Below are 25240 nucleotides of genomic sequence, written 5' to 3'. Positions count from 1 at the left end.
ATCAGAAATTTTGTTCCTGCAGTTTGAAACAAGAATTTAAATTATTCTAAAGTAAAATAAGTATTTATTTTAACTTGATATTGTGAGTAAAATAATACAGAAATGTGGCTCTTTAACTATTTTTTCTTGCATATTGTGAAATAATTATTTAGTTTAAATTGCAGCATTAAGTTTAAACTCACAATTTAAGATTAATGAAGTTAAAAAACAATGTTTAGACAACTTGTCTCTTGTTAAATCAACTTCATGAACTTTAATTTCTGAGTTAAAACCAAAACTATTTTCTTGTTGACTTAAATTGCATTTTCAAGGCAGCAGGTGGACTTTCAGTTAAACCACCTTCAAATGTTTTACAGTGCGTCAGCCGGGTTGCTTTAAATTCAGGTCTTTCTTTGCCAGATTTAATCACCAAACGTTTTCTAAAGAAATTAAACTCTTTGGAAATGTCATGATTCTTATCTTTTCCAAGAATATAAAAGTGAATTAAGCTTTAAAATTCATTTTCAGAGTCAGATGACCGGCTTCCCTATCAGCACTTGACATATGGTGTTATCCTAGTCTATTGCTGAGCGTTTTAAGGACGTAATTCCTGACCGAGTCTCCTTGTGCATTAACCCAATGGGGATGGGCTTTACTTCAGAGCATCTTTTTGTTAATGTAATGAAAGGCAGAAGCTCCTGTGCACCCGTCAGCTCACCCTCTACCTGACATAAACACACTTTACTTGATGAAGGTCCTTCCTCAAAGCACTCCTAGATAATGAAGAGCCCTTCTTGTGCATTAAGGGACGACATGGCGGTGTCTCCATCCCTGACCCCACACATAAAGTCAGCCACTAACTTCCTACATCAGAGGAACTACTTGAAATTTCTTAGAATGGAGAATAATATTATGATTGAAAAATTCAATTGACATTCACTGCAAAAATACAAAACCTTACCAAGTAATTTTGGTCTAGTTTCTAGTGCAAATATCCAGTACACTTGAAAAAACACAAAATTAATTTAAAAGTAACTTATCAGCAAGATATGTGAGCTTGTTATAAGTCAATAATTCCTTGATATTGATGAAAAAGTTCCTGTTCTTTCGGCAGATAAATTCACTTACAACATGGAAAAAATGTCTTGTTATAAGTTAAATAATTTGCCAAAGGAACTAAAACTTTTTTAAATCAATATTAAGGAATTACTGACTTAAAACAAGATCCTATATTTTGCTGAAACATTACTTGTAAGTTAGTTTTGTCTTATTTCATGCGTAGTAAGATATTTGCACTAGAAATATCTTACTACACATTGGTAACTGTGCAGTAAGATATTTACCAAGTAAGTAAAGTTGTTGAAAGTAACAACTATCAAAGACGAGGTTGAGGAAATTTCTGTGTTGGAGAAGAAATTGGTTTGTATTCTGGTTTAACTACTTTAGCAACAGCGCCACTTACAGGTTTGGGGGAGTAAAAACAGCATTTCGGTCCATCCTGTGTTCAGATGTTTTTGAAATAATTTCTGGAATCAGTCCCACGTTGATGTCGGTGTTCTTGAAACCGACAAGCCGCTTTACAAAATAAATAAATACATGAAGGGGGCCTGAGTAAGTTGTTGCTGGGGAAATGGGAGATTTTAGTTTTGTCATGAAATAATGTTCAACATCTTCTTGCTTGCATAAATTTAAGACATTTGTTTCAGTAAAGTGGATAATTTTGTAATATAACTGATGCTACAACAGAACCGCTAACTTTGGTTATCAGGGGAAAGGTTTATATTACATCCTGTTACAATATATTGATAAATTATCAGTACATTTCAGCAATGTTCTATGCTTTAGTCAAAAATACTGTTTCTATTTAGTTTCTTTAAAAATATGAGTGACAACTAGATGGGTAAAAATGATCTTTATAAATAGATATCAACTAATTAAGTTTATTTATCTCACTAATTCAGTTTTATACTATACTACCAGAACACATCTAGTATTGTTAGTCATAAATCTGTAAGCTTCTTTTACAGCTTAATCTTGCTGTTTCCAACATGAGCTAAATGAGTTCGTCTTGCTGAAATAAACAAATCTTAATTGAAGTGGTTGTTGTCCGAATGACAGAACAATTTGCTTCAAACCCTGCATGTGTCAGTCAGTGTTAATTACATCTTCACATCTGAGTGGGTTTCACACCGCGTGTGCACTAATGCTCCCGTCACGCCTCACACCAGCGTCCCAGATGCTGCCTTTTGATCTGCGCTGTTCGTCCATCTGCAATTAAGCCTAAAGAAAGCAGCATCCACGAATTGACACAAAACGGCATTCAAATGAGCCCACAGAAAACGGTCTCTGCAAGTTGTTTATAAAAGTTTAATTCATTTGGTCTGCATCCCTAAATGTGAAAAAACGTCTTTGTGATTCCATGTGTTGAGTTAATTTGTACGGAGTCCCATAGGAGTCATGGGCTATAAATTCATTTTGCGTTACCTCGCCAAAGTTTGGAGGACCAAAACTGACATGATTAAAAATAAAAGCAGAAATCTATATTACTTGTTTTTCCTTGTGCATGGTGTGAAAATAATCAAACAATGCTCAAATGCAGCCACCACTAGGGGGAGTGTTAGCTTCCAGTTCCTGCGCCGATGTTGGAGTTAAATATATTGTGTGAAAATATCAATTGGTTTCATTTTAAACCACTTTCCATCTGCAGTTGAATTAGATTTGTGTTTCTGAGTAATTCCAGTACATTTTATTGATGCTAAATTTTAGCAATTAAACAAAAGTATTTTCTTCTCCTCCAAGGATTTCTCTCTATGTATTCTGCTAGGACTGGATGAGAAGCGATCTGTGGGGCAGCTGTAATTGCTGTGACTTTAAGGGAACACAATTAATAATTTGTCAGAATCTAAACGACTCCCTGCTTTATTAATCTGTTGTTTTGTTGGGGTTTAAACTTTGTGACAACCAGATAAAAAAGCAGCTTCTCAAAGGAGTTGTAATAGATTTAATAACCACCCATTGGAAGCCTCTCAGCAGAAGAAAGAAAACAAAAAACGTCTTCTTTCATTCCCTTTTGTTGGGCAGGCTTTCCACTGCTCTGGCTAAATCTCTCTGCAGAACTGACACCTGGGTTATGATCAATGCTGGTCTGTTTCCTGTCAAATATGATCTCACTTTACACACAGAAATTCACCTTTGAGGTGATGCAAACCAAAAGCATTTGCCAAACATTTGCCTCAAGTCCAGCACTCACAGAGAATCGAAATTGCATGAATAATTAAGCAGAACAAAAGCCTTATCTTTTTGTCTTTTAATATTGCATGCTTGTGTTGGTTTGTTTTTAACTTGCTGCAGAGTATTGATGTGTTTTGAGCCACAGAGAAAGCTTTTTCTTTGTCTCGCTGCCAGCTTGTGTAAGTTGCTGTGACAATCAAATTGAACCAATCTAAAGATACTGCGTGTCTCTGTCTGGTTTGGGGATGATTTAACATATAATGAGAACTATTACTTTCCTCAGTAGCCAGAGGGTGTATTATGTTTTTTCCATGATTTAGGAATCTGATTTAGAGTGACGCTTAAATACTTTCTGTAAATCATAATAATATGCTTTCGTATTGATTACCCTCGGAGTGGTACTCTGAGCTACCAACCACCTCATTGCCTGAGAGGGGTTTTAATTAACTCCATCCTTTCCTAGATCCAACTGAAAGGTCTAATGAGGTCACAGTAGGTTTTAATTGAGATCTGCATAAATTACTGTCTCGCAGAAAAGCAAGTGAAACGGTCCGTTCTGTCAATCCCTGGGCCTTAAGAGAGCAAACAGTATTTTCCACAGCAGGGGATGAGGAGACGGGCTGCTGGAAAACCTCTCAGTTTTTATAACCACAAACAAAAATGTCTGATCTCTTTTCCAGCCTCACCCTTTCTCTCTGCTCTCCCATCTCAGGGTCGGCCCAGCTGTCAGATGTGGGGCCAGTTCTCTTCTGTGCATTAAAATTCATTGCTTAAGTTCGCTTTTACTGTATTTGCCTAGCGAGGCTCCCAGAAAAAGGTGGAAACCAGCACTGTATAAATCAAACTGCCACAGCGAAAGTGCAGAGTAAACAAACTGGCCTTTCCCATGACTCCCATAAGACTGCTGGCCCTCATCGATCACAGTTCAGCCTCACAGATCAGACACCCAAGTCTGCAGATTCTGTTATCTGGAAAAGGGCAACAACACAGAGGCTATGTTCACACTGCAGCCTGAAGAGATACAACTTGGAATTTTTTCAAATCGGATCTTTTTGGCATCATAGTTCATACTTCCAAATATGTGGCTTGTATGTGATCTCCAGTGTGAACTGCAAAGAAACTGAAAGTATCCCACATGCATAGTAGGGGGCGCAATAATGTCACACAGAGAGGGTGCTCAGTGTTTTGCCAACCGCCATCATGGTGCGTTCACACCAAACGCATTATGCCCATCAAAAATGCGTCCGACGTTTCCATTTGGAAGCACTTTGAATGCAGACGCTTGACCGTTTGCTCCACCCTTAGCACTTCGCGCATCTAGTTTACATTCAGAGTCTATGCGGAGGCGCGTCAGATGCGTCAAAATCGCTCTGCCATTGTTTTCTGTTGCCGGCCTATTTGTCGGACACGTTGGACGCACTTAAAACGTCAAACACTGAAAGTGCTCCAAATCGCACTGCGCTAGACATGCGATACGCGGCGCAATGGGCCCTCAACATAGACTTTGAATGAAAACCAGACGCGTCTGACATGCAAAAGCGGTTGGTGTGAACGCATCGTAAAAAAGAAGCAGCAGCGCTCAGTGTTTGCGGAAGTAAACATGGATGCGAACGGTAGAGCATATTTTACGATTTTAAAGATGTTATCTCCAAGCGGAGATTTTCGCAGAACAGTGACGTTTGTTTAGCATCAATGACGTTCAGCTCAGATGAACCATTCAAGCCGTTCAGACTCAGGTCACATTTGTAAAGATCAGATACGTGTCGGATATCCAAGTGAATAAAAGTTTGATCTGTGTTGTTCAGACTGTAATGAAAAGATCAGATACAGGTCAAATAAAGGTAAAAAAAAAAATGGAGTCACTTCAGGCTGCAGAGTGAACGCAGCCAAAGTTTGTGTTTGTGCTGCTTTGCAAAAATGCATGAATTTATGTTGGTATGACAAAACGCAGATATTATAATTAACCAACACCGATGCAGAAAGAAATGCTGTGCTGATGAGATTAGAGAAATATTTTCTTAGAAAGAAACACTGCATGTCATTGATGTGACAATGTAACAACAGTCTATGCCCTGAGGTATCCTGCACAAGCCAACTCAATTTACATCAACTGCTTCTTACGTTACTGACATCATTAAATGCCGCGCGGCTCGAAGAATCCCTTTGTTTACTCCTGGAGATCCCCGGCTGCGGACCTCAGAATGGTGGTGTTTGATGGCGGATTAATGAGATCCGAAACCCAAATCAACTTTATGATACTAGCAGAAGCCAGTGCTCTGTAATGAGGACAAACCCACCCGACCTACATTCCTCCCAGTGGGAGCGTTTTGAAGCGATGCCTTGAGCATTTTTCCAAGCCGATCTTAGATACCAAGAGCTCCATTTTCTTTGCACCCACAAGATCAACAACTATGGCTGAAAAAGACAAAGATTAAAAAAAATCTATGACGACAGGAAAAACACATAAAAGGTGGATGGTTGTTTATCTTGACAATCCCTTTATGGATGCAGTTAAGCGTACACTGCAAAAACACAAAATCTCAAAATCTGTGGTCTAGTTTCTGGTGCAAATATCTTATTACACTGGAAACGAGACAAGCTAACGTAAAAGTAACGTTTCAACAAGAAAACGTGAAAAGATTGTCTGGTGGTGAATAGATCTCTAGGCTACTTTTACAGCAAATTTGGTTTAAACGTTAAACATTTTTTATGTTTAAAACTGGAGTTTTGTTACAAGTCAAAACAAAGATGTTTTTAAGCAGACATTGGAAAACACTGGTCTACAACTCAAGACCTCTAGATTACAAATCCAGTGTCTTTTCAATTGAGTAGCATTATTCATTTATATTTTATGCAAACGATCTGAGTGTTGCCTCTGGTGGTACTCAGGAAGTATCTTGCTGAGATTACTAAAAAATCTGATTAGATTAGATATAAAGTATGTCTTTTTTAAATATGCAACCACAGCAAGAAATATTAAATATCTAATCATATTTATCCATTTTTAATACATTATTCCACTCAAATACACATTTTAAATATCACTGCAATATCACAACTGAAAAAAATAACCTAAATGAATTTTGGTTCATTGTTTTTGACATGTTTTAGACTTTTAGACCAGGCACTAGTTGGTTTAAACATAAACAAAAAACATAGTTCTAGACTAGATGCATTATTAACTCATGTTGAAATTAAGTGTACATGGAAAAATGTTCTGGTTTATTTATTTATTTTTTTGTTTCCAGTCTTTATCTGTCATGAAATAAGCAGGATTTGGGAAAAATTGGCACTCTTTTCGAAATGTCTGAGTCTAAGTAAGGGTTTATATTCATTAGGGTAATGTTTCATAAACTTTTTACATGAAGTATCACCTGGGTAAATACTGAATTTTTCAAACACAACAATACTGTCTGACATTTCAAAAACACAAACACAAGAGGAATTAGAAAATGGAAAATATTGGTACTGATTGCAATGTAACAATGACTTACATCTTTACTCAGAGATAACATTTTCAAGATTGAAATTGAGAAAAATCTATAATCGTCAAAGGTTTCTCACCAATACCGTCCACAACATCCAATATGGCCGCCTTGCTTAAAAATGTAGGGATGCCTGCATTAAATAATAGTTTACATGCATTTTTAATGATTCGTATGTCATTAGATTTTTCAGAGTATATTTAGTATGCTGCTCAAACGCAACGTACAGAAATACTGCATTAGTTTAATTACTGTTAATTATTGCTAACAATAATAAGCTTAGATGTTACAGAGTAGATTTTTTAAAGATCCAAATGATTTCTGTTCAATTGGTTTTGAGCTCATTTGCAGATCCAAGATCCAAATTTTAATCAAATCCAATAAATGGAGCCTCCAGAGCTGCAATTTGTTTTTATTTAGGTGCAAATAAAACCAAGATTTCTTCTGAGTATAATAAATGCGGCACCTTTGAGATCCATGGGGACCAAACATAAAAACCAAGGTTTAATGCAAGCTGCAATAATTGTGCTAATTGCTAATATAAGATGGTTAATCGACTTTAAAATTACAAATCATTTTGTCTTTGTTTAAAGACCAATTCTCTGTTTTACAGTGACTGCTCCCTCTCTCACACAGTGTGCGGTCACCTGAGCTCCTGACATAAATAATTTAATGTCTGCTCACAGAAAAGAGCTGGAAAAAAAATATTCTGAAAGCCATAATAGGTCTTAAAGAGAAATCACACCTGGCTTAATCAGCCATTTGCAGGCCAAAACCTTAAAAATGGTCACAAATGTCTCATTTGGTACAATTAATAAGCTGAATCCATATGCCTCTGCTCCAGCAGGCTCCCCCCTGGATAAATGGATTACATTGACAAGGACATCCTGTCTGCACCTCCACCAACCACATGTTCAGCCAGTCTACTTCATCTTGGGTGCAGGTCTGCATAACAGATAATCATTAACAATGAAACCCTCTTGAAAATGTAAGAGGTAAAACTTGACCTGCTCTAATTCCATTGACCCTCTAAATGATCACCTGTAATTGAACCCTGGGGTCCGCCCTGGGGTCCCAGGTGCCTCGATGTGGCGGGGCGCGCTAATGCTCCCTGCGCTAATACCCTCAGACGACACTGAGGGACCGCACGCATGCCGCATCACCCTTTATCTCAATTAAAAACCCATTTTCCCATTTCTCCGTGACTTCCTAAATCATCCACAAGTAAACACCCGAAATCCTCTAGCAACGAGCTTCCCTAGAGGACCAGCATGTCCCTTAATGAACCTCCAATTAGGAGGGAATGAGCCCTGGGCGGGGCCGTCGCACCGAAGTGCTTTGAAGTTCACTGAAGGTAAAGCAGCTGTGAGAGTTTTCTGTGAGCTAAAAATGAATAACTGGGGTTTGATCCCTCCCGTAGTTCTAAGAGGGTTGTTTGGATCCCGCCTGAGCGGGTCGCCGGTTTATGAACTTTTTTTTTGTGGTTTCGCAAACTGAAGAGCTGATGGGTCACCCAGTTGGTCGACCGTGACATCTGCCACACTCTTCTATGAGCGTTGCGCTAATAGTGCGGGTTAAACTGGTAGATCTAGTCAAAATGTTTGCCAAGAGAGTAGAAAAAGCAAATACAGTTGCTTCACCTTCTCCTCCTCTGGATGTCAGACACACCACCTGAATCTGAGAATCTCCATCTTCCTCTGTGGATCACACGGGTAGGCTTTGCTTTTCTGTCTTTGTTATTTAGCATAATTGACAAGCAAATACCACAAAAGAACAACCCTTGGGTCTGAGAGTCCAGGAATCTGCCAGGCTATATGAATATTTCTTATGCTGATTAACAGCTAAGGGACACATATCAATAGTTCATTCTCAGTGAACCTTTGCCTAATGAGTCTTTTTACAGTATGCATAATATAAGAGTAGTGCAACTAATTGGCTATAATGAATTAGCTCCAATCCACTAGATCATCTATTATTTAATACTGTTGCTCCTGTAAGAGCTGAGCGGCACACATCCCATCCATTCACATGGGAATGATGTTATAGAAACCCTGAGGGCTGAAGTCCTCTGACCAGGCAGCTGATGCTCTCCTGAATTACCGGCTGATTAACCAGAAAGCACATTCAGAACGAACAAATGCACAGACAGAAACAGAAGGGCCATGGAAGTCAACATTACCGCCGGCCACATTCCTGACATCCCAACTGGGCGCGGATCCAGCTGTTAGTGCAGGCCAAGCTGTTGCTAAGACTCAGCGAATCGATTTCCCAGATCCTTGGATTAGAAAGATAGGGCCAACGTAAAAGGCATTGATTTCTTCTTGATATTTAACATAAGTGGTTGATTTGTGAGGTAAACAAACAGATTTTTTCGTCTACACTGAACATGTGTTTGTGATCCTCACTTTGTCTTACCAAAGACTTTTATTTAATTGCTTCACCGCCTCTATCTGGGTGAGTGAAGACACAAGCTGGGATCGATAACAGCTGGTCATTGATGCATTGATCGCCTGGAGCTGCAGCTCCGAGTCGGCCGCTGGTCCTGCAGCAGTGAGGGCATGTAATACTCCACATAAACACTTCCACTCTGACACTTCTGAACGCTTTTACAGTTTTTTTCCTTTTTTAATAGAGGGGGAGGATGACACATGATCCTGGGGGATTTCCAGAAAACTGGGTTATAACTCAATTCAAAATGAAGTGATTCATAATTACACAACATGGGAATTATTTCTCTGCAGATCTGCTTTTTCTTTTTTGCCAAATACTACTTTCAGTAGCTTATTCTTCGAGTTCCTGGTATTATGCATTTTTCCCCTCCATATCAAGCACGTCAAGATCACCAATGCTATCAAATGTCGATTGTGCCAGAATGTATTGATGAAGCCATTAACAACCAGTTCAAATATTAATAAATAGCTGTCTCTGGATTCGATAAGCGCTTCTTATAATTAGTACTGAACATCTGTTCACAGGATCTTGTGATTATTTTTAAATTTTTTATGGTGCTACTTTAGAAATACTTGCAAGGAACTTTGTAATATTTCCACTTATGTATGATGTTAATTGTGACTTTTTGTTACTCGCTAAACCGATAATGGACTGTAACTATTTTGCATAATATGCCCTCTTTCAGAAACTGCTAATCTTACCGACAAATTGAACTCACGTCAGAGTAGCACTATGTAAACATATTATTACTGAAGTAAAAGTAAAAATGTATTTGGTAAAAAGTCTACTGAAGTACTGACTGACTAATGAAACTATCAATAATTTAATATTTAAATATTACATTATGAAATGGACCAAAATGTAAAGTTAAGTGGAATTTTTGGTATTTTAAAAATGAAGATGACAATAATTCATAAAAATAACAAAATCATGCAAAAGAAAATGTTTCCACATAAGTTTCTTTAACTAAAAAGAAATGAAAAGTTGACAAAAACTGGACGTGTGTGTCTGTATTTGTTGATTTATTTTTTTGGCTTGTTTTTCATTCAGTGTGTAGAAAATACAGAAGTTTTACTCAAGTAAGAGTAAAGATACATCATGATAAAATTAATCAAATAAAAGTAAAACATAATAAATTCTCCTTAGAGTACGCTTTTTAAAAAAAATACGCAAGTAAATGCATTTGAGTAAATGCAATTAGTAATTACCCAACTCTAATCTAAAGGGACTTCCGCAAAAAAACAAAAAATCAAAAAATCAAAAAAAACTCTCAGGTTTGCAAAGATTGGTGCAAGAAAAGAGAAAATATCCAATAAGCAACATTTGTGAGAATAAAATGATCCGGTGACGTCAGAGTCATTTCTGAACAGACTATCTTTGAGCACATCTTCTACCAGCAGAACAATCCACCATGTCACGAAGCTCAAATCATCCAACACTGGCTTTCGAACATGATAATAGGTTCACCATGAGCCAACAGCAGCAACTGTGTTGCCATCATGTCGATATGAAACAAAACCTCTGGAGGAATGTTTCTGACATGTTGTTCTGAACTGCCTCCGAAAAACAGAGGCAGTTCTGAAAGCAACAGGGGGTTTAACACGATACCAGCAATAAAAGTGGCTGGTGAGCATATCCTCACAGCAGACCGACTTTCTCACAAGCAGGGAAGGCTTCTGATGGCTGAGCTCTGCAACAACACAATGCAGGCTCTCATTATCTAGTGAATGGCAGAGGAAAAGTGCTGCTACTTCAGTTTTTCCCAGTCTACCATTATAAGATCAGAGTGTGGATGATTGCAGGTGGAACTTGTATTATATTAATTACCCATATTACAGAAACCACCTGAGTAACACCCATACTAAGAAATACAGAAAAGTGTATCATAAGATACGATAAGATTTTAGAAGTGCAAGCTAACCCAACTTCCAACATCTTTGCTGGACTCAAGATGTTGCCAAATGATTGTGAGTGAGTTGCTCCTCTTCCTCCTCAACACTTCAATATTTGAAATGTTCTCCTTTTTCTCAACCTGAGTTGCTGTATCATGCAACCAAGTCCTCTAAAAACTGTAGCTATCACTTCCCTGGCAACATTTGCTCACCTTCAAATGCTTGCTTTCTCAACTTCCATGTTGCTCTCTATAAAAAGTAATCTCTAAGGCCACCCAGTCATGCTGTTAAAGTGGCCTTTGTCTGCAGGACTGTGTTTGGCATCTCCTCCTAACGCTAGTTCCTGTTAGAAAACAAAAGGGAGCACAGGGGAGCACTTTACAACAGTGGGGGGGAGCACAGTTTGGCCCGCCATTTGTCTAATGAACAATCAGTCACACTTTGGTACAAGGCCATATGTTAGTTTGGATACAGCTCGCTCCCTTGTGTAGAGAGACTGAAACCTGTTTCATCACTCACAGATGGCTGCGTGCCACGCACACATATCCAAAACCTTGAGAATGAAAGTTAGTGAAGGTTCAACAAGATAAGGGAGAGGGGAATAGAGCAACGGCGTAACCCAGTTTCTGATACGAGTTGGAGTTTAAAGCGATCAAAACAAAGCCTGGAGGGTAACGGTTCTGAATGTGGTTTAGTGGGAGATGAAAGAGATAACCGTATAAAAACCAGTCTCTGCTGCTAATGTTTGCAGAAGAAAACAAAGTGGGTTAATGTCTCTGGGTGGGTTAATAAGCACTGACAGCTTGTACTGTCAGTGCTTATTAATATAATGCTGAGACAGTGTGATAACAGAGCAACTGGTTGGGGTAATTATTATTTCCTGTATAACAGCATTTGATGAATAATTCAAGTTTGTTGGTTTGTGCATTTTATGTTCACAGTTTATTCCTTATGTTCGACCCACTGGTCTGAAGCCTGGAGCATTAATGCGCCTCTCAGCACTGTATCAGACATTTCTCTGCCCCGTGTGATTATAGGTCCATATTGTTGCATGGGGCGGTTCTGCTGCCGCTGATTAAGCCTCATAGAATATGGAAATGACAGGAGAAGTTTCAGATGCCTTTGTGGTTACGCAGATGTCTGGTGTCTACCTATGACAACAAGCTTGGCAGCTTCAAAGACGGGGACGTAATTAGGTCTGTCATGATTACAAATTTTACTGGACGATAAATTGTCCCAGAAGTTATCGCGATAAATGATGATATTGTTTTGAGACCATTTTCAAGTGATATAATGGTAAGGGCATAATAATGCAAGAACACATTCTCAAACACCAATAAACTTTAAATTCTAACTAACTTTTAACACTGGAACTAAGACATTTTAAATATCCAAAATAAACTAAACAAAAGAAAGAACAAATAAAATGAATTATAAAGTCTGGTGCAAATATCTCAGTACGCCCACAACTAACTTTTTAACAAGAAATAAGAGCTTGTTTTAAGTCAACAATTCCTTAATATTGACAAAAAGTACAGGTTAAACTGAAAAAGACATTTATCCTGTATTATAAGTTAAATAAATAATCTGCTAGTGGATCTTGTATTTTTAAAAAAATTACTGACTTAAAACAAACCACCGTTTCTTGTTGAAAAGTTACTTGTAAGTTACTTTCATCTTATTTCAGGTGCCAGGATATTGCAGAGGAAACTCGACCAAAATTACTTGGTAAGATTCTGTGTTTTTGTAGCGTTAACAGTGTATTCCTATAGAAATGACAAACAAATACTCATTTAAATCCCTGAAGAAGCGACCTTCCTCCTGAGTGCTTCCTTTTACTTTCTGCATGAAATCATCAGAACAGCAGCGCTGTCATTATGATTCCCTTCCACTTCTCTCTCACTTTTTTCACACTTTGAATATATTAAACTTCAAACGTGTCAAGAAAGGCACTGACTGAGGGGAAATGATGAACTGCGTCAAAGAGAAGCCAACTCCAACCTGATTTATCTGTGTCGAGTGAAGCTTGTTCTTTTGAATCTTAGGTGGTAATTTAGACTTTAATTCAGTGTTTTATTGGAATTTCAAAGCAAGTCTGAATGTATTCATTTCAAAGAAAATGACAATCGCCCAATTAATTTTTAATGGTAAGGATTTATTGTTCAGTACACTGTTTGTAGTGTGTGTTCTGCTTGTAGTTTTCAAAACCAGAACAGTGACATAAAACCCGATCCACCACCTGGGACTGGATCCCTGAAGGTTCCCAGTAAGCCAAAAAGTGATGGCTAAAACTTTAAAAGCAGCAAAGGGACGTTTAAATAACAAAAATCCAGCTGATTTAGACAGAAACAGTCTGAAGATCCAATCTTTTAGAACAAGGTTACCGCTTTTACCAGTTTTTAAAAAGTTGCAGTTTCAAAACTGCTAAAACTTTAGTGCCGCAGTATATTAATGATTTCCATCTAATGAGAGACCAGAAAGTGCAGGAGGGAAGTGCTGAACTGGAAAATCCACAAGTGGGTTTCCAGTGTCAAGTTATCCAGAGATTTTAAAATCCAAAAAAAGAATTTATCTCATGGCGTTCCAGATGTTGAGATACAGTCGAAAGTGCTGGATGGGTGTCCAGCTCCAGTCCTCGAAGGCCGGTGTCTTGCCAATTTTAGATGCATCTCTGCTCCAACCCAGCTGATTTAAATGGTCCAACTACGATCTGAGCATGTTAAGGTTCTGCAGAGGCCAGGTAATGAACCGTCATTTGATACAGGTGTGTTGAATCAGAAAAGAACTAAAATCTGCAGAAAATCAGCCCTTGAGCACTGACTTTGGACACCACTAGACCAGAGCTTTGTAAGTTTTTGGGTTAATGCTGAAAAACCGCACTAATCATATCTACTTATTTTTTCACGAATCAGTAAATCATGGATTATACATTGCAATTTTAAGAAAAACAAAATGACATTAAATAAAAGAAAACCTTTTAAAAGGATTCCTAAGAGCTAAATGACAAAAACTCATAAATAATTCAACAGAACTTTAATGTTTTAATTTAAATGCACCATCAACAGAATGTTGATGGTGCATTTTCACCATCCCTGTTTAGTCCGCTTTGATCAAACTTTAGTTTCTTCATAGGAAGTCTGATTTGTTTGGGAAGGTGTGAATCCACAATCAAACTCTGATGCAAACCAAAAAAAGCTACAAACGTAGGTTTTGATTCAGTTGAAGTGAATTCTGGTGCGGTTCGACTGCATATGTGAACACCAAGTGGACCGGACACCACTCTAAAAGCAGGAAGTGGACTACAGTGCAGGGCATTCTGGGTAAAAACAAATGCGAGAGTCTAGAGTTAGTAAGAGAAATGGCTCGTCACCTTTTACCGAAAACAAAAAAGAAATCCTACAACCGCCAAAATCTGACATTACTCCATTTCTGGTTACATTTCATAAAGAAGGAGGTTGTTCCCATGTCTTCTCCAGGTGTTTTTGTCTCATTTCCTTCAGTGGTTCTTGGTGCAGCGCCACCACAGGTGAGGAGGGGAACAGATTTTTTAATTTGTTTAGTTTGTTTGACACAGTGCAGTGTGAATCCAAACCACACCAGCTAAAAATTTAACAGATGTTGAAATGTTGGTCCCCAATTAAACTGAGTCCACCAGATTGTCAGGTGTGAAAAGTCAATGTTTAGTCAGGCGTCTGTAACAAAAGTAAACACTGAAAAGACCAGCATTGTTTGTAGTTTATATTATCATCAGCTGACTAATGTCAATAAATTTACATGCCTTAATGCATGTAGCATTTGTCTGTTATGTCTTACGGCTGTTAACAGCTGATCCATCCAGACCTGAACTCCCCTTTAACCTCTCAGTCTTTACATGTCTGCTGCTCAGCCATGCCTGGAATACTAATGTTGCAAATGTCAATGCAAATCAGAGCCTAACAATAAAGCAGCACAAGCCTGCTGTGATGGTTAAAGGAAGAAAGCCTTTCTGTCTGTTTTGCAGCCGCAGCAGCAGCTCTCGCTCCGGCGCTCTGCCTCCTGTCGCTGGTAACAATGGCTTTTCGCTTGTGCTGTCAGCATCTTGCTGAAAAGAGTCTGTCAACAAGCTCTTTCTGCTGTGATTCTCACTGATTTTACAGATGTGTGCAGAGGCTGGAATCCCTCAAGGCAGCAGCTATGCATTACTGCAGAAAACCAAAGGGCACCAGTATGTTTGAAACACAAATGTGTGTTGGAGATGAAAGTGGTGGATTTTCTTTTTTTAACGTCACATGCGCAGCATTTGAAGATGAAACTCAGCCATACCATGCGGATCCCTTTGTTGCTCGTCTTTGTTCAGGTGAAACTGATTGTGACTTGTCCTGCTTTTCTCCCCCAGCTCCCGTTTTCATGGGCTGTAGGACAGAAACACAAGACAAAAAAAAGAACCACAGGTTAGGACCGAGCTAACGAGGTGAATAAATAGCAAAGGAGTGGAAAGCAGAAATAAATGTGGCAATTCTTTCTTATAATCGATCTGAGCAGAATGAAAGTGGGAGAAAAAAAAAACACAGAAAGGGAAATTCTGGGCCACTTAAAATGACAGAGTTTGCATTTATTATGTATGAAGCTTTAGCCCCGAGCGCCGCTCTAATATAAGGCAGAAGTGCTTCATCTGTGTGAATACTTCACTTCTCACCAATGTTAACAGCATTAGAAGGAATAAAAGACAACTTTAATAGCAACAGTTCAGACTAATGTTGCTTCCAAATAAAAGGCTATTAACGGTTTTGCGGTACTAAAGTAAGGTTAAGGTTAATTGTCCATTATTAGTAAACCCAGCACACCAAACTATCGTCATACGGCTTCTGGCTTGACCTTGAGGAGCGTCTGAACTCATGCATTATTCACTTTCCTTCCTAAGCACACGTTGCTGACTTTAACTGTCAATGCAAGTGTCTCCAGCCATGTGTGTCTAATGAGCATAAACGCTTTAAACTTTTTCTTGTCTTTAAATTGCTTTTTTTTGCCACAACTGTCTCCCAGCTGAAAATAACGATACGGCAATGAGCGCCAATTAAACCGCTGCTCCTCCAGCCTCTGTGTGCAAAAATAGTCGGCAGCCCAATTTTTTGACTGACTACTCTTTGGAGCCAGTTTCAAAGCGCTGGCACTGACAAGCTGGTACCCAATAATGGAGAGTGCTGCCTGTCTTTCTGAAAGACACGAAGCAGCGCGCAGTTAGCTGGTGCAACCAGCTGGCAGGGCATTTTCATCCTGACGAGGAACAGGACGGGAGAAGATCCCTGGAGTATTCCTGCACATGGAGTTATTGTTTACATCCGGAAATATCTCGCATGCGCACAACGCCAGAGGGCAAAGAGACGATTCTCTTACATATGCTGTCCATAGCCGTGCTGCCGGGTTAGAAAAGCTCTGTTAACTAAATGAAACCTGGAGATATTGGTATTATTAATTTATCACAGTGAGACAGCAAAGGGAAAATAATGCAGAAAAACCGTTAAAGAACAACTCAAAACCACTTTTTTCTCGCTCTTTACGCTGCACGCAGATTTGTTGTCATAGCAACTGACAGCAACGCCACTCTACAGATCAGGATTCAACACTAAAAACTCTCAGACGTTTCTCACACAAAGAACAGAATATTAAGTCCGTTAGTTTTATATTTTTAGGCTTCGTGTGTATTTTGCGATTATTAGAAAGCGAACGTTGTGGCAGATTAGCTTCCGCTGCTATTAGCTAAGCTAACACTGCGGTGGTTGGTTAGCTAACTTAAACACCTGCTCTACTGATGATACGTCAGAGTTGTTGTTTAGATCGTCTTTTTAAAAATCTGTTATCTAAACCGAAACACACCGAATTCCACATCACATCTACAAGATACGATTGTTAAAGTCAAGCTAGCCTAACTGAACTACTTCCCTCTTCCTCACAATTTTTTTTAATTAAAATTTTATACTGACGTTATCTAGTAATCTTAGTGTTGACAATTAGTTGCAAAGCAGCACTGTGTCCCTTTTTCTTTTATATATCAGGCGTACATTTAAGATTTAGCACGTTATATTGACAACTTGACAGCTAAAACCAATGCTAATCATTGGTAGCCAGGAGCTTTTTGTCCTCCAGCAGGGAGGTGCTCGCTTGACGTTTCTCTCCAAGGGTCCATTTCCAGCTGACATCACATTCGGCAGGACACTAAACCCGAGCGACAGTGAAAGCATCACGTCCTCTCCTCCCATGGAGAATATGTGACTCTGATTGCATCTGGAAGAGGCAATCAAAGCCAGAGTGACGAAGAGGGACAAATCTCAGAAGTGGGGAGATGCACTGGAATGATACAGTCTCTTATCGTGGGAGCTTGAAAGCGCCCACGCTGAGAGAATCAATAACACCGGCTTCACACATGCAGGGAGGGTGAGGATGTACTCTGTACGCTGAAAGAGTCATTTACAAAAAAACAACTGTCTTTAAATCACCATATGGCCCAGCTATCATATCCCCAGGTAGTGGAGTGCAGTAATCCCAGTGCCAGCTTGTTTCAGACATTACAAAAGCAGCAGATGAGTAAGTAATTGTCATTATCTCGGTCTGTAATGGCACTGAGCCACCGCATGATCAGATTTTACCCTGAAGCCTGTTGCAGAGGTAGGCTCTCTTGAACCCTCTGTTTAGGAGGACTATCAGTGGGTGGAGAGCACCAGTGCGGAGGGTCCTGCAATATTTTCCCGGTTTCCATGGAAACCCCTTCATATGAAAGAGGAGAGCCGATGAGATGCGGCAGCCCTCATTGAATCGGTTATGGGGGTGCGAACGGAGATCGGCGCAGACGGCTGAGAAAGCACAACAATAGGACGGAGTCTCTGGGGGGGGAAAGGCCAGGCCGCCCGGGGCGCCAACAAAGGTTTCATCTACATCCATCCCAATGGCGTCGCTTCTGAACAAATCACTCTCGCCAATTTGCCAATGACATTTAAGCTCAGGAGTATTGTGGGCGATTGAAACACCAAGGCAGGCAGTAATTGATTAGAGTCTGCTGATATTTCAGGTTCTGACAAAAGTATTGCATCATTAGGGTCTGTCTGTCAACGTGGTTAAAAGCAGGAGCTTCCGCATTTTTTTATTCCCAACAAATCAAGAAAATATCCTTTTATTGTCACGGTAGTGATTATATTCCATCAATCTTTATAAGCAAACAGGATCAACCCTCTGTGTCATCATTACGGTGTGGCGTCTGAATAGAGATTTTATTTGCTTAAAGCAGTTTTTATCTTGTTTCTCCACTGAAAACATTGGAAATTAAAATAATTCATCCTAGCTCCCACTACCATTCTCCCACCAAAATATGTGCCGCCCTCAAAATCCCATTAATTTTCATTATGCAGGGTTTCCCCCGGTGGTTGGGACGCAAAGGCAGTCATTCATCCAGCAGCCCACCGTGTTTTTGAGTTAAAAATGTTCAAAGTTTACAGGAAATTTGAAAATATCACTTGACAATTATGTCTTATTGGAATATTAATACCAGAACACCAAATGTAAACTCCAAAAAATGCAAACATAAAAAAACCCTGAAATAAATAAGCAATGCTTAGCCTGGTGGGGGCAGAAGTAAAGCCTGGTGGCCAGGCCTATAAAACCCTATTATAATAAACCCTATGGAATAAAAACCCAATACTGGAGCTAAGCTAACAGCATGAAGACAATAAAAACAGTTCCTTTGGCACAACCACCTGTTTGACGTCTTGGAAGTAATTGAGAGTCAGTAAGTCTATTGCTGAGCTGCATTTTTTGCTTGTTTTTATAAGTAGCATGTTTGCTGCTGATCTCCTTTAACAAGCATGAAGGTCAGGGATGCATGCTGATGTGTGCAGTAATCAGGGGGTTGCAGTTGAGTAAAACAAGAAAAAACTTTAACAATTTTGGCAAGAAGAATAAGGATTGTTCCTTTTAAAGAATCTGTGCAGAAATATATGTTTTGTCATGAAATGTATTGGGATTTTTCCTTGATTTTAAATGGAGAAATAAGAATTTCTCCTAGTTAAAGGAAAAATGTATTTGTTCGCTTAGAAATATTTCATATCAGAAGATATGTCTTTTTTTTTAACTAGTCAGTAAATAATAAAAACATACTTTTGAAGGCAGAATGTTGAAGCAGTTGCTCAACAGACCTTGAGGTAAATGATGTGTTTTTTATGTTATGTTTTTATGCTTGTCTTTTTATGTTATGTTTTTATGCTTGTCTAACTCCAAGTGGTGCTCACCTATAAGAGGTTTTGTGGGAACAAAGCTCTAAAATCTCTCCTCCAGGTCACTAAAACACTGCAACATAAACTATTTAAAAGAGAAAGAGGTTTGTTCACCTTATTATCAGCCAGACCAAATAGTAACAGACCGTTTTAGCCGACTGTCAATGAAACAACTCTAAAATTACGTCTGTATTTCAAAATAGAAGTCTCAAAAATATTTACAAACTTATAGCACTCACTTTAACAGCCTGGGCGCCATATTACTGGCTCAAAACAGAAATTATAAGGTCCTTCATGCTTTTTGTTTGACAGGGAATGTGATTGTGACCAGTGTTGTATAAAGTACTGAAATCTCAGAGTCAAGTAAAAGTACAAGTACCTCTCCAAAATATGACTTTGGTAAAAGTCGAAGTCACTGACTGAAATGTTACTTGAGTAAAAGTCTTAAAGTATTTGAAACTTCTTGTACTTAAGTATGGAAATTACTGTAAAAATGGATGTACTCAAGTAATGTAATGAAAAGTACAAGTAAAAAGTAAAACAAAGCAAATGCAGTTTGAATGACATTTTTTATATTTTGGTAAACTTGTCAAATACACTTAAAATAATGTACACAACCAAGTGCAGGCAAAATTAAACCTGCTAATAGATATACCTGCAGGCATCATTTAGTTAAGAAAATTAGGTGCTTTACCTATAGCACAAGGTTAACTTAACCTGCTTTACAACTGAACCAGCTTCTTAGTATACCCTCCAGGACAGAAAATACAAAGTTTTTGTAAGCCTTAAGTTTTCCCTTCAAGTAAGGTCAGTGCTGAAAATGAGAAAAATAAATAGTACAGAAAATGCGGCCAACATGAAGAAAAAGAGCTGTTACGATTACTCTACTTCACAAATCAGTGAATCAGTCAATCCTACAGTCAGTAGGTGGTGCACACAACTGGTCATTATGCAAAAGAAAAAAAGAATTGGGAGGGAAATGCAGCTTATTGGCTGTAAACCTGGTTTTGAACTTGCATGCCTTTCCTATATTCGTTAAATTTAGTCTAAATTGCTATCGCTATGGCTTCTGTCCCCCTTGAACAGAGGAGTCTAGGTAGCCTGCTACAGTCAACATTAGGCCTAAGCTAAATACACCACATGTGGAACTGAAACAATGCCAAACAAAGTTCATTTATGGTCAAGATTTCACAATACAGTAGTGCCTAGTGACCAAGCTATAGTTACTGAAACAGGAGGATTATAACCATTTCATAAGAAGTTACCTCGATGTGTTTCTTCAAGTTGGACGGGGAGTTTTTGTAAGATAGAATTTCCATGTGACTGCTACTGATTGCGAGACTTGCTTTGTGTTTAATGGGAGAAGCGAAACAGGTGTATCCTAATTGAAAGTAAAGAAATCAAGAAATGGCAAAAAATGTGGAATGAAGATAAGAAAGGAAGAAGATTATATGAAGTACAAAAGTCAGTTTGAATTCGAAGCATTAATGAACGAAACAGAAGAGAAGAAATAATAATTAGTAGATTAAGAGTAGGTCATACCTACTTAAATGACATGCTTTATAAAATAGGGAGGAAAAATAATGATAAATGTGAGAGATGTGGAGAGAAAGAAAATGTAGAACACATATTGATGAACTGTAAGTCAAATGAACTCGAAAGGGAAGAATTAAAGAGAATAGTTAGAAATATGGGGCATGAATGGAATCTTAAAGGTATATTAGGAAATGAAGGAAACATAACAGATATTCACAAATTAAGGAAAGCATTGTTTATTTATCTTAAGAATACAAAATTAAAAAGTAGAATTTAATAGATATGAAGTAATGCTTCTACACACTCATGTACAGTAGGTGGCGGTATGCACCTTAAAGTTGCTTGTGATCCGCCATAATAGAAAAGAAGAAGAAGAAGAAGTATCCTATTGGTGGTGATGAACAAGCCCAGGCAAGCAGGCTACGGACTTTGTTCGGTAGCCTGCTTGCTACTTGCTAATCAGTAGGTGGGGTCAAAACACTTGCGTTTCTCTCTCTCGCTTTTTTGTAACGAGTAACTAAACCACACATTGAAAATGTATCGGAGTAAAAGTACGCAATTAAGTTCGGAAATATAGTGAAGTAAAAGTGAAAGTCATCAAAAATTTTCATACTCGAGGAAAGTATGAAGTACTCCAAAATATACTTAAGTAAAGTAGTGAAGTATTTTTACTTCATTACTATACAACACTGATTGTGACTTCACATCTCCATGCTAACGGCTAAAAGTTCTCCCATACTTCACCCAAAACCGACAGTCAATGCGCCATCGATCACGTGGTTGAAGGATGTTCGTATTCACACACATTTTTCACGCACACGGGGAGACATTTCACGATCTTTGTAGTAGTGATGTTACGTGATGTGCCGAGGCTCCGAGGCGTGTGTCGAGTAATGGAGGGGGCGTTTCCGTAAAGCGCGTATCGAGGCTTGCTTCATTTAGGGGAGGAGCCGGAAACGATGACGTCCGAAGCCTCGCTGCCTGGCTGTACCACGTGACTGCTTCGGGAAGTGGCTCAGATGTTGGCGCGGGGTTTGACAGCTTTAGAAACCCCACAGGCTCCATTCAAAATGTGGGTTGTTGTAGGCGAGTTGCGGTCAGTTGAGAGAGTGGATAGAGTTTTGATAGTTTGGATAGCAGAGTTTGGATAGTGGTTATTTAGTTTGAGACAGTTAGTTTGGTGTTTGGAGAGTTTAGGAGAGAGATAGATAGATAGGAGATTTAGGAGCGCGAGGACAGGATAGGAGTAGGATGGAGCCGGCGAGAAAGAGGAGGATTTCCCCTATGTGGGAACATTTTGATTTGATAAGCCCTAACAAGGTAAGGTGAACTGAACATTTGCAGATGCATTATGTTTGCTTATGAGGAACTGTATTTTTCACTGTTTCTTATTTTCTGTAAAGGTGAGGTGTTTATTGTGCTCCAAGGAGTTGGGGTACAATAATAACACCTCATCCATGTAGTGTCAAAAAAGAGAAATCGTTTGAAACCAAAAACTGTGGAGAAATTGTTGTTTCTTAATAAAAATGCATGAAATCATCCAAGTTACACAAGCATTAGCCTATTCACTACCCCCTCCCTAGTTCCACAAGCACTTTCACTGTCCTCTGCCTGATTAGGCCCAGGCCATTTTTCTAGAGTCACAGAAAAACTTTATTACACAACATGCCATATCACATGACACTACTATTTTGGGAATAATTACACACAGAGGATACATTCAAACAATATTTTATTATACACATATGTGTATACATAATTTATGTAGACAAATGATTTCGTCCTACACCTTTTGTGAAGTCATTCCCAAGAGCCATAATAGACAAAAATTCAATGCATCACACGTGTTAAGATACAGCTGGCTGTGATTATACACCTGGCCAGTAGGTGGTTTCGTGTGCACATGAAGCCTCAAGAAATGAACCCTTTCTCGAACCAGTTGGCTCAAGTGGTTCAATGCCTCATGAGGCTTCATCTCACCATCACTACTTTGTAGGTATTTTATGAAGAATTATACAAATGTAATTCCTCATCATATCTGATAAATCCTCCGCAAAGGTATTCATGTCGACTGGTTATTGTTTACAAAGAGGTTGAAGCCAACGGTCAAAAGACGCCATTGACTTGATAAACTCACAGCGCCATCTGGTGGCCTGGCATGACAACTACAGCTGACTACATCAATGAGAATTTTTATGTTTCAAATAAAACCTTATTTTATTTGTAAAATAAATGTATTTGTTTCATATAGTAAACATGAATACTATAAAGCTATAAAGGTTTTTTTTATACCACCTGCAGTTTTTCTTAAGAGGTACGAAAACGTTTCTGCTGCTGAGTGTAGTAAGTTATAAAATATTAAACATATAGTTACATTAAACCATATCATGACCTTTTCTGTATATTTTGGGACTGAACCAAGAACTTCACACTGATTTAAGCACAGAGGTTTTTCTTGAAAGTTTCATTAGTCTCATCAGTCGAAGTTATTTAAAATAAATTCTTGACAGCAGAAGGAACAACACAGCACTGTAATCACTAATGTAACCAGGATAATTTTTCTATATTAGATGTAGTTTAGTTATTTTATTTTCTATTTTGTTAAATCTAATTTTATTTTGTTTTATTTAAAGATCTAATTTAAAAATCCTCCTTTGTTTTACTTTTTCGACACTAACCGGGCGAGAGCAGGGTTGTTCTCGCGAGGGTTTAACATCATATGACAGCTGCACGTCAGTCCTAAATTGACAGCTACTGCTTATATTGCTGCTAAATCGCACCTTGGGTAGCAGACGCTGTGGGACTTTGACGTGCAGGTAGGCTTGGGTGTTGTTCCCAAAGCGGTTTTGCTTTTGAATGTCGATTATACATCAATCGTATACCTCTGTTAAATTACAGACATATGGTCGCTCATCTGAACGCTGAAACGATCTCTGGTTGTCAAAAGAGGAACTGGTAAGTGTTGCTCGGGAGCTAGAATGCTAGCGCTAGCCTCCCAGCCTGTGATTACACACCTACATAAAAACACATTTGGATTGAAATTGCATGTAATTATGTAGGCTCAGATTCGATTATTAAGAAATGCATGTACATGTACATTGATTGTCGGGCCTGTTTGCGCAGGCCAGGTGTGTTCCAGATCCCACCCCCGCTCGGAGTAACTGAAGGATCTGGGACACATTAAGAATTGTCTGGTTTTTGTATACTGACCGGACTGGCGAGCTAACCATAGCGGATTCAGAAAGTCACCCATAATCTGAGGAAACATCTCCAAACCGGAAGGGAAATTCAACCAACCACTTCACAGCTGGAACTAAATGACTATTTTTGTTTTTTCCCTTCCGTCACCGACAGAGACTTCCTTGGTTTAAGGAACTGGACTTTAAAGCTGTGAAACAATTTGTATATATTGTAAATATAAATACACCTCATTGATTTTGCACTCTCCAGTTGTATGTGTCTTGCAATTTGCCACTACCTCCAGTAGACGAACCTGGAACCTAGTTTTTCACTTAGAGTGACGTTGATTTGGGTTTTTTAATAATCTTAAAATGTAACTCGGGTTACACTAAGTAAGACAGCCAGATCCCTCCAAAGATTAACAACATCGTGACAAGGAGAAAATCAATTCGGCTTCAGATAGAGCTTTTCATTTGTGGCCAGTCATCATTAGTTTCGGACCATCCAATTTCCAAAACTGTCAGCTGCAGGTATAACAACAGTTGATAAAAGCAGATAAAAAAAAATGCTTACTTAAAGATGAAGATGTATTTCCAGTTGACCCAGTATTCTGCCACTCTGTCTTTATATTAGCTGCCACCTAACAGATCGTTTCCACTGAGAAATTCTCCAACAGACATTTATAACATCGGTTTTTAGCAAAAAGAATGAAGTTAATTTAAATCTGTGTGCCCATTCACAGTGGTTGTATTTTCTCTGGGTCTCACTCTGATCAGGCAGGAAGCTTTGTCGGAAATGTCAAAGGTCACACAACAGCAGGTAGTTTGGTCAGTTCTCTTCCTCTGAGGACAGGAAGTGGCAAGGAAACAGGCAGGAAGTGATTGATGTTTGGTCTGGAATCAGCTTCTCTCTAGTCAAAAACAAACTCTTAAATTTTTCCACTTCACATCCATGGACTTATTTTTATGGTTATTGAAGGCTGAACAGTTCTAGCCTGGAAAAATGTGTTGAAAATTAGGCTATATTTCATCTATTTAATTAACCCGACATTGTTTACACACAAGGTAAAGTTATCCTTTCTATACAAACTAAACAGACGCTTCCCCTGGGGTGTAATGCACCTTCACTGTAAAACATTGGAGCAGCATGTAGTTGTATCTACCATCTTTTACCTTTTAAGTCAAGTCAAATAAATTTATCCAGTTTTAGATTTTGAACCTAAATGTGAGTTTGTGAAAGATAAACT

General features: G+C 38.7%; 1 protein-coding gene and 1 long non-coding RNA gene across 2 annotated transcripts in view; one reads left to right on the top strand and one right to left on the bottom strand.

Annotated features, from left to right (window-relative positions):
* tspan18b (tetraspanin 18b) overlaps positions 1-25240 on the bottom strand; it is a 66432-nt gene that overhangs the window by 11095 nt on the left and 30097 nt on the right. The window contains exon 2 of the mRNA XM_032546680.1: positions 15341-15429. Within this exon, the coding sequence (XP_032402571.1) occupies positions 15341-15343 (3 nt within the window). The 5' untranslated portion in view covers positions 15344-15429. The remainder of the gene's footprint in view (positions 1-15340; positions 15430-25240) is intronic.
* LOC116708720 (uncharacterized) lies at positions 23570-24259 on the top strand. The gene is made up of 3 exons (XR_004336753.1): positions 23570-23630; positions 23713-23769; positions 23938-24259. It is a non-coding gene; the product is annotated as an uncharacterized LOC116708720 (long non-coding RNA).

Source organism: Xiphophorus hellerii, chromosome 2 (genome assembly GCF_003331165.1).
Source record: "Xiphophorus hellerii strain 12219 chromosome 2, Xiphophorus_hellerii-4.1, whole genome shotgun sequence".
Taxonomy (NCBI): Eukaryota; Metazoa; Chordata; class Actinopteri; order Cyprinodontiformes; family Poeciliidae; genus Xiphophorus; species Xiphophorus hellerii.
This window is presented reverse-complemented; position numbering and strand designations above follow the sequence as displayed.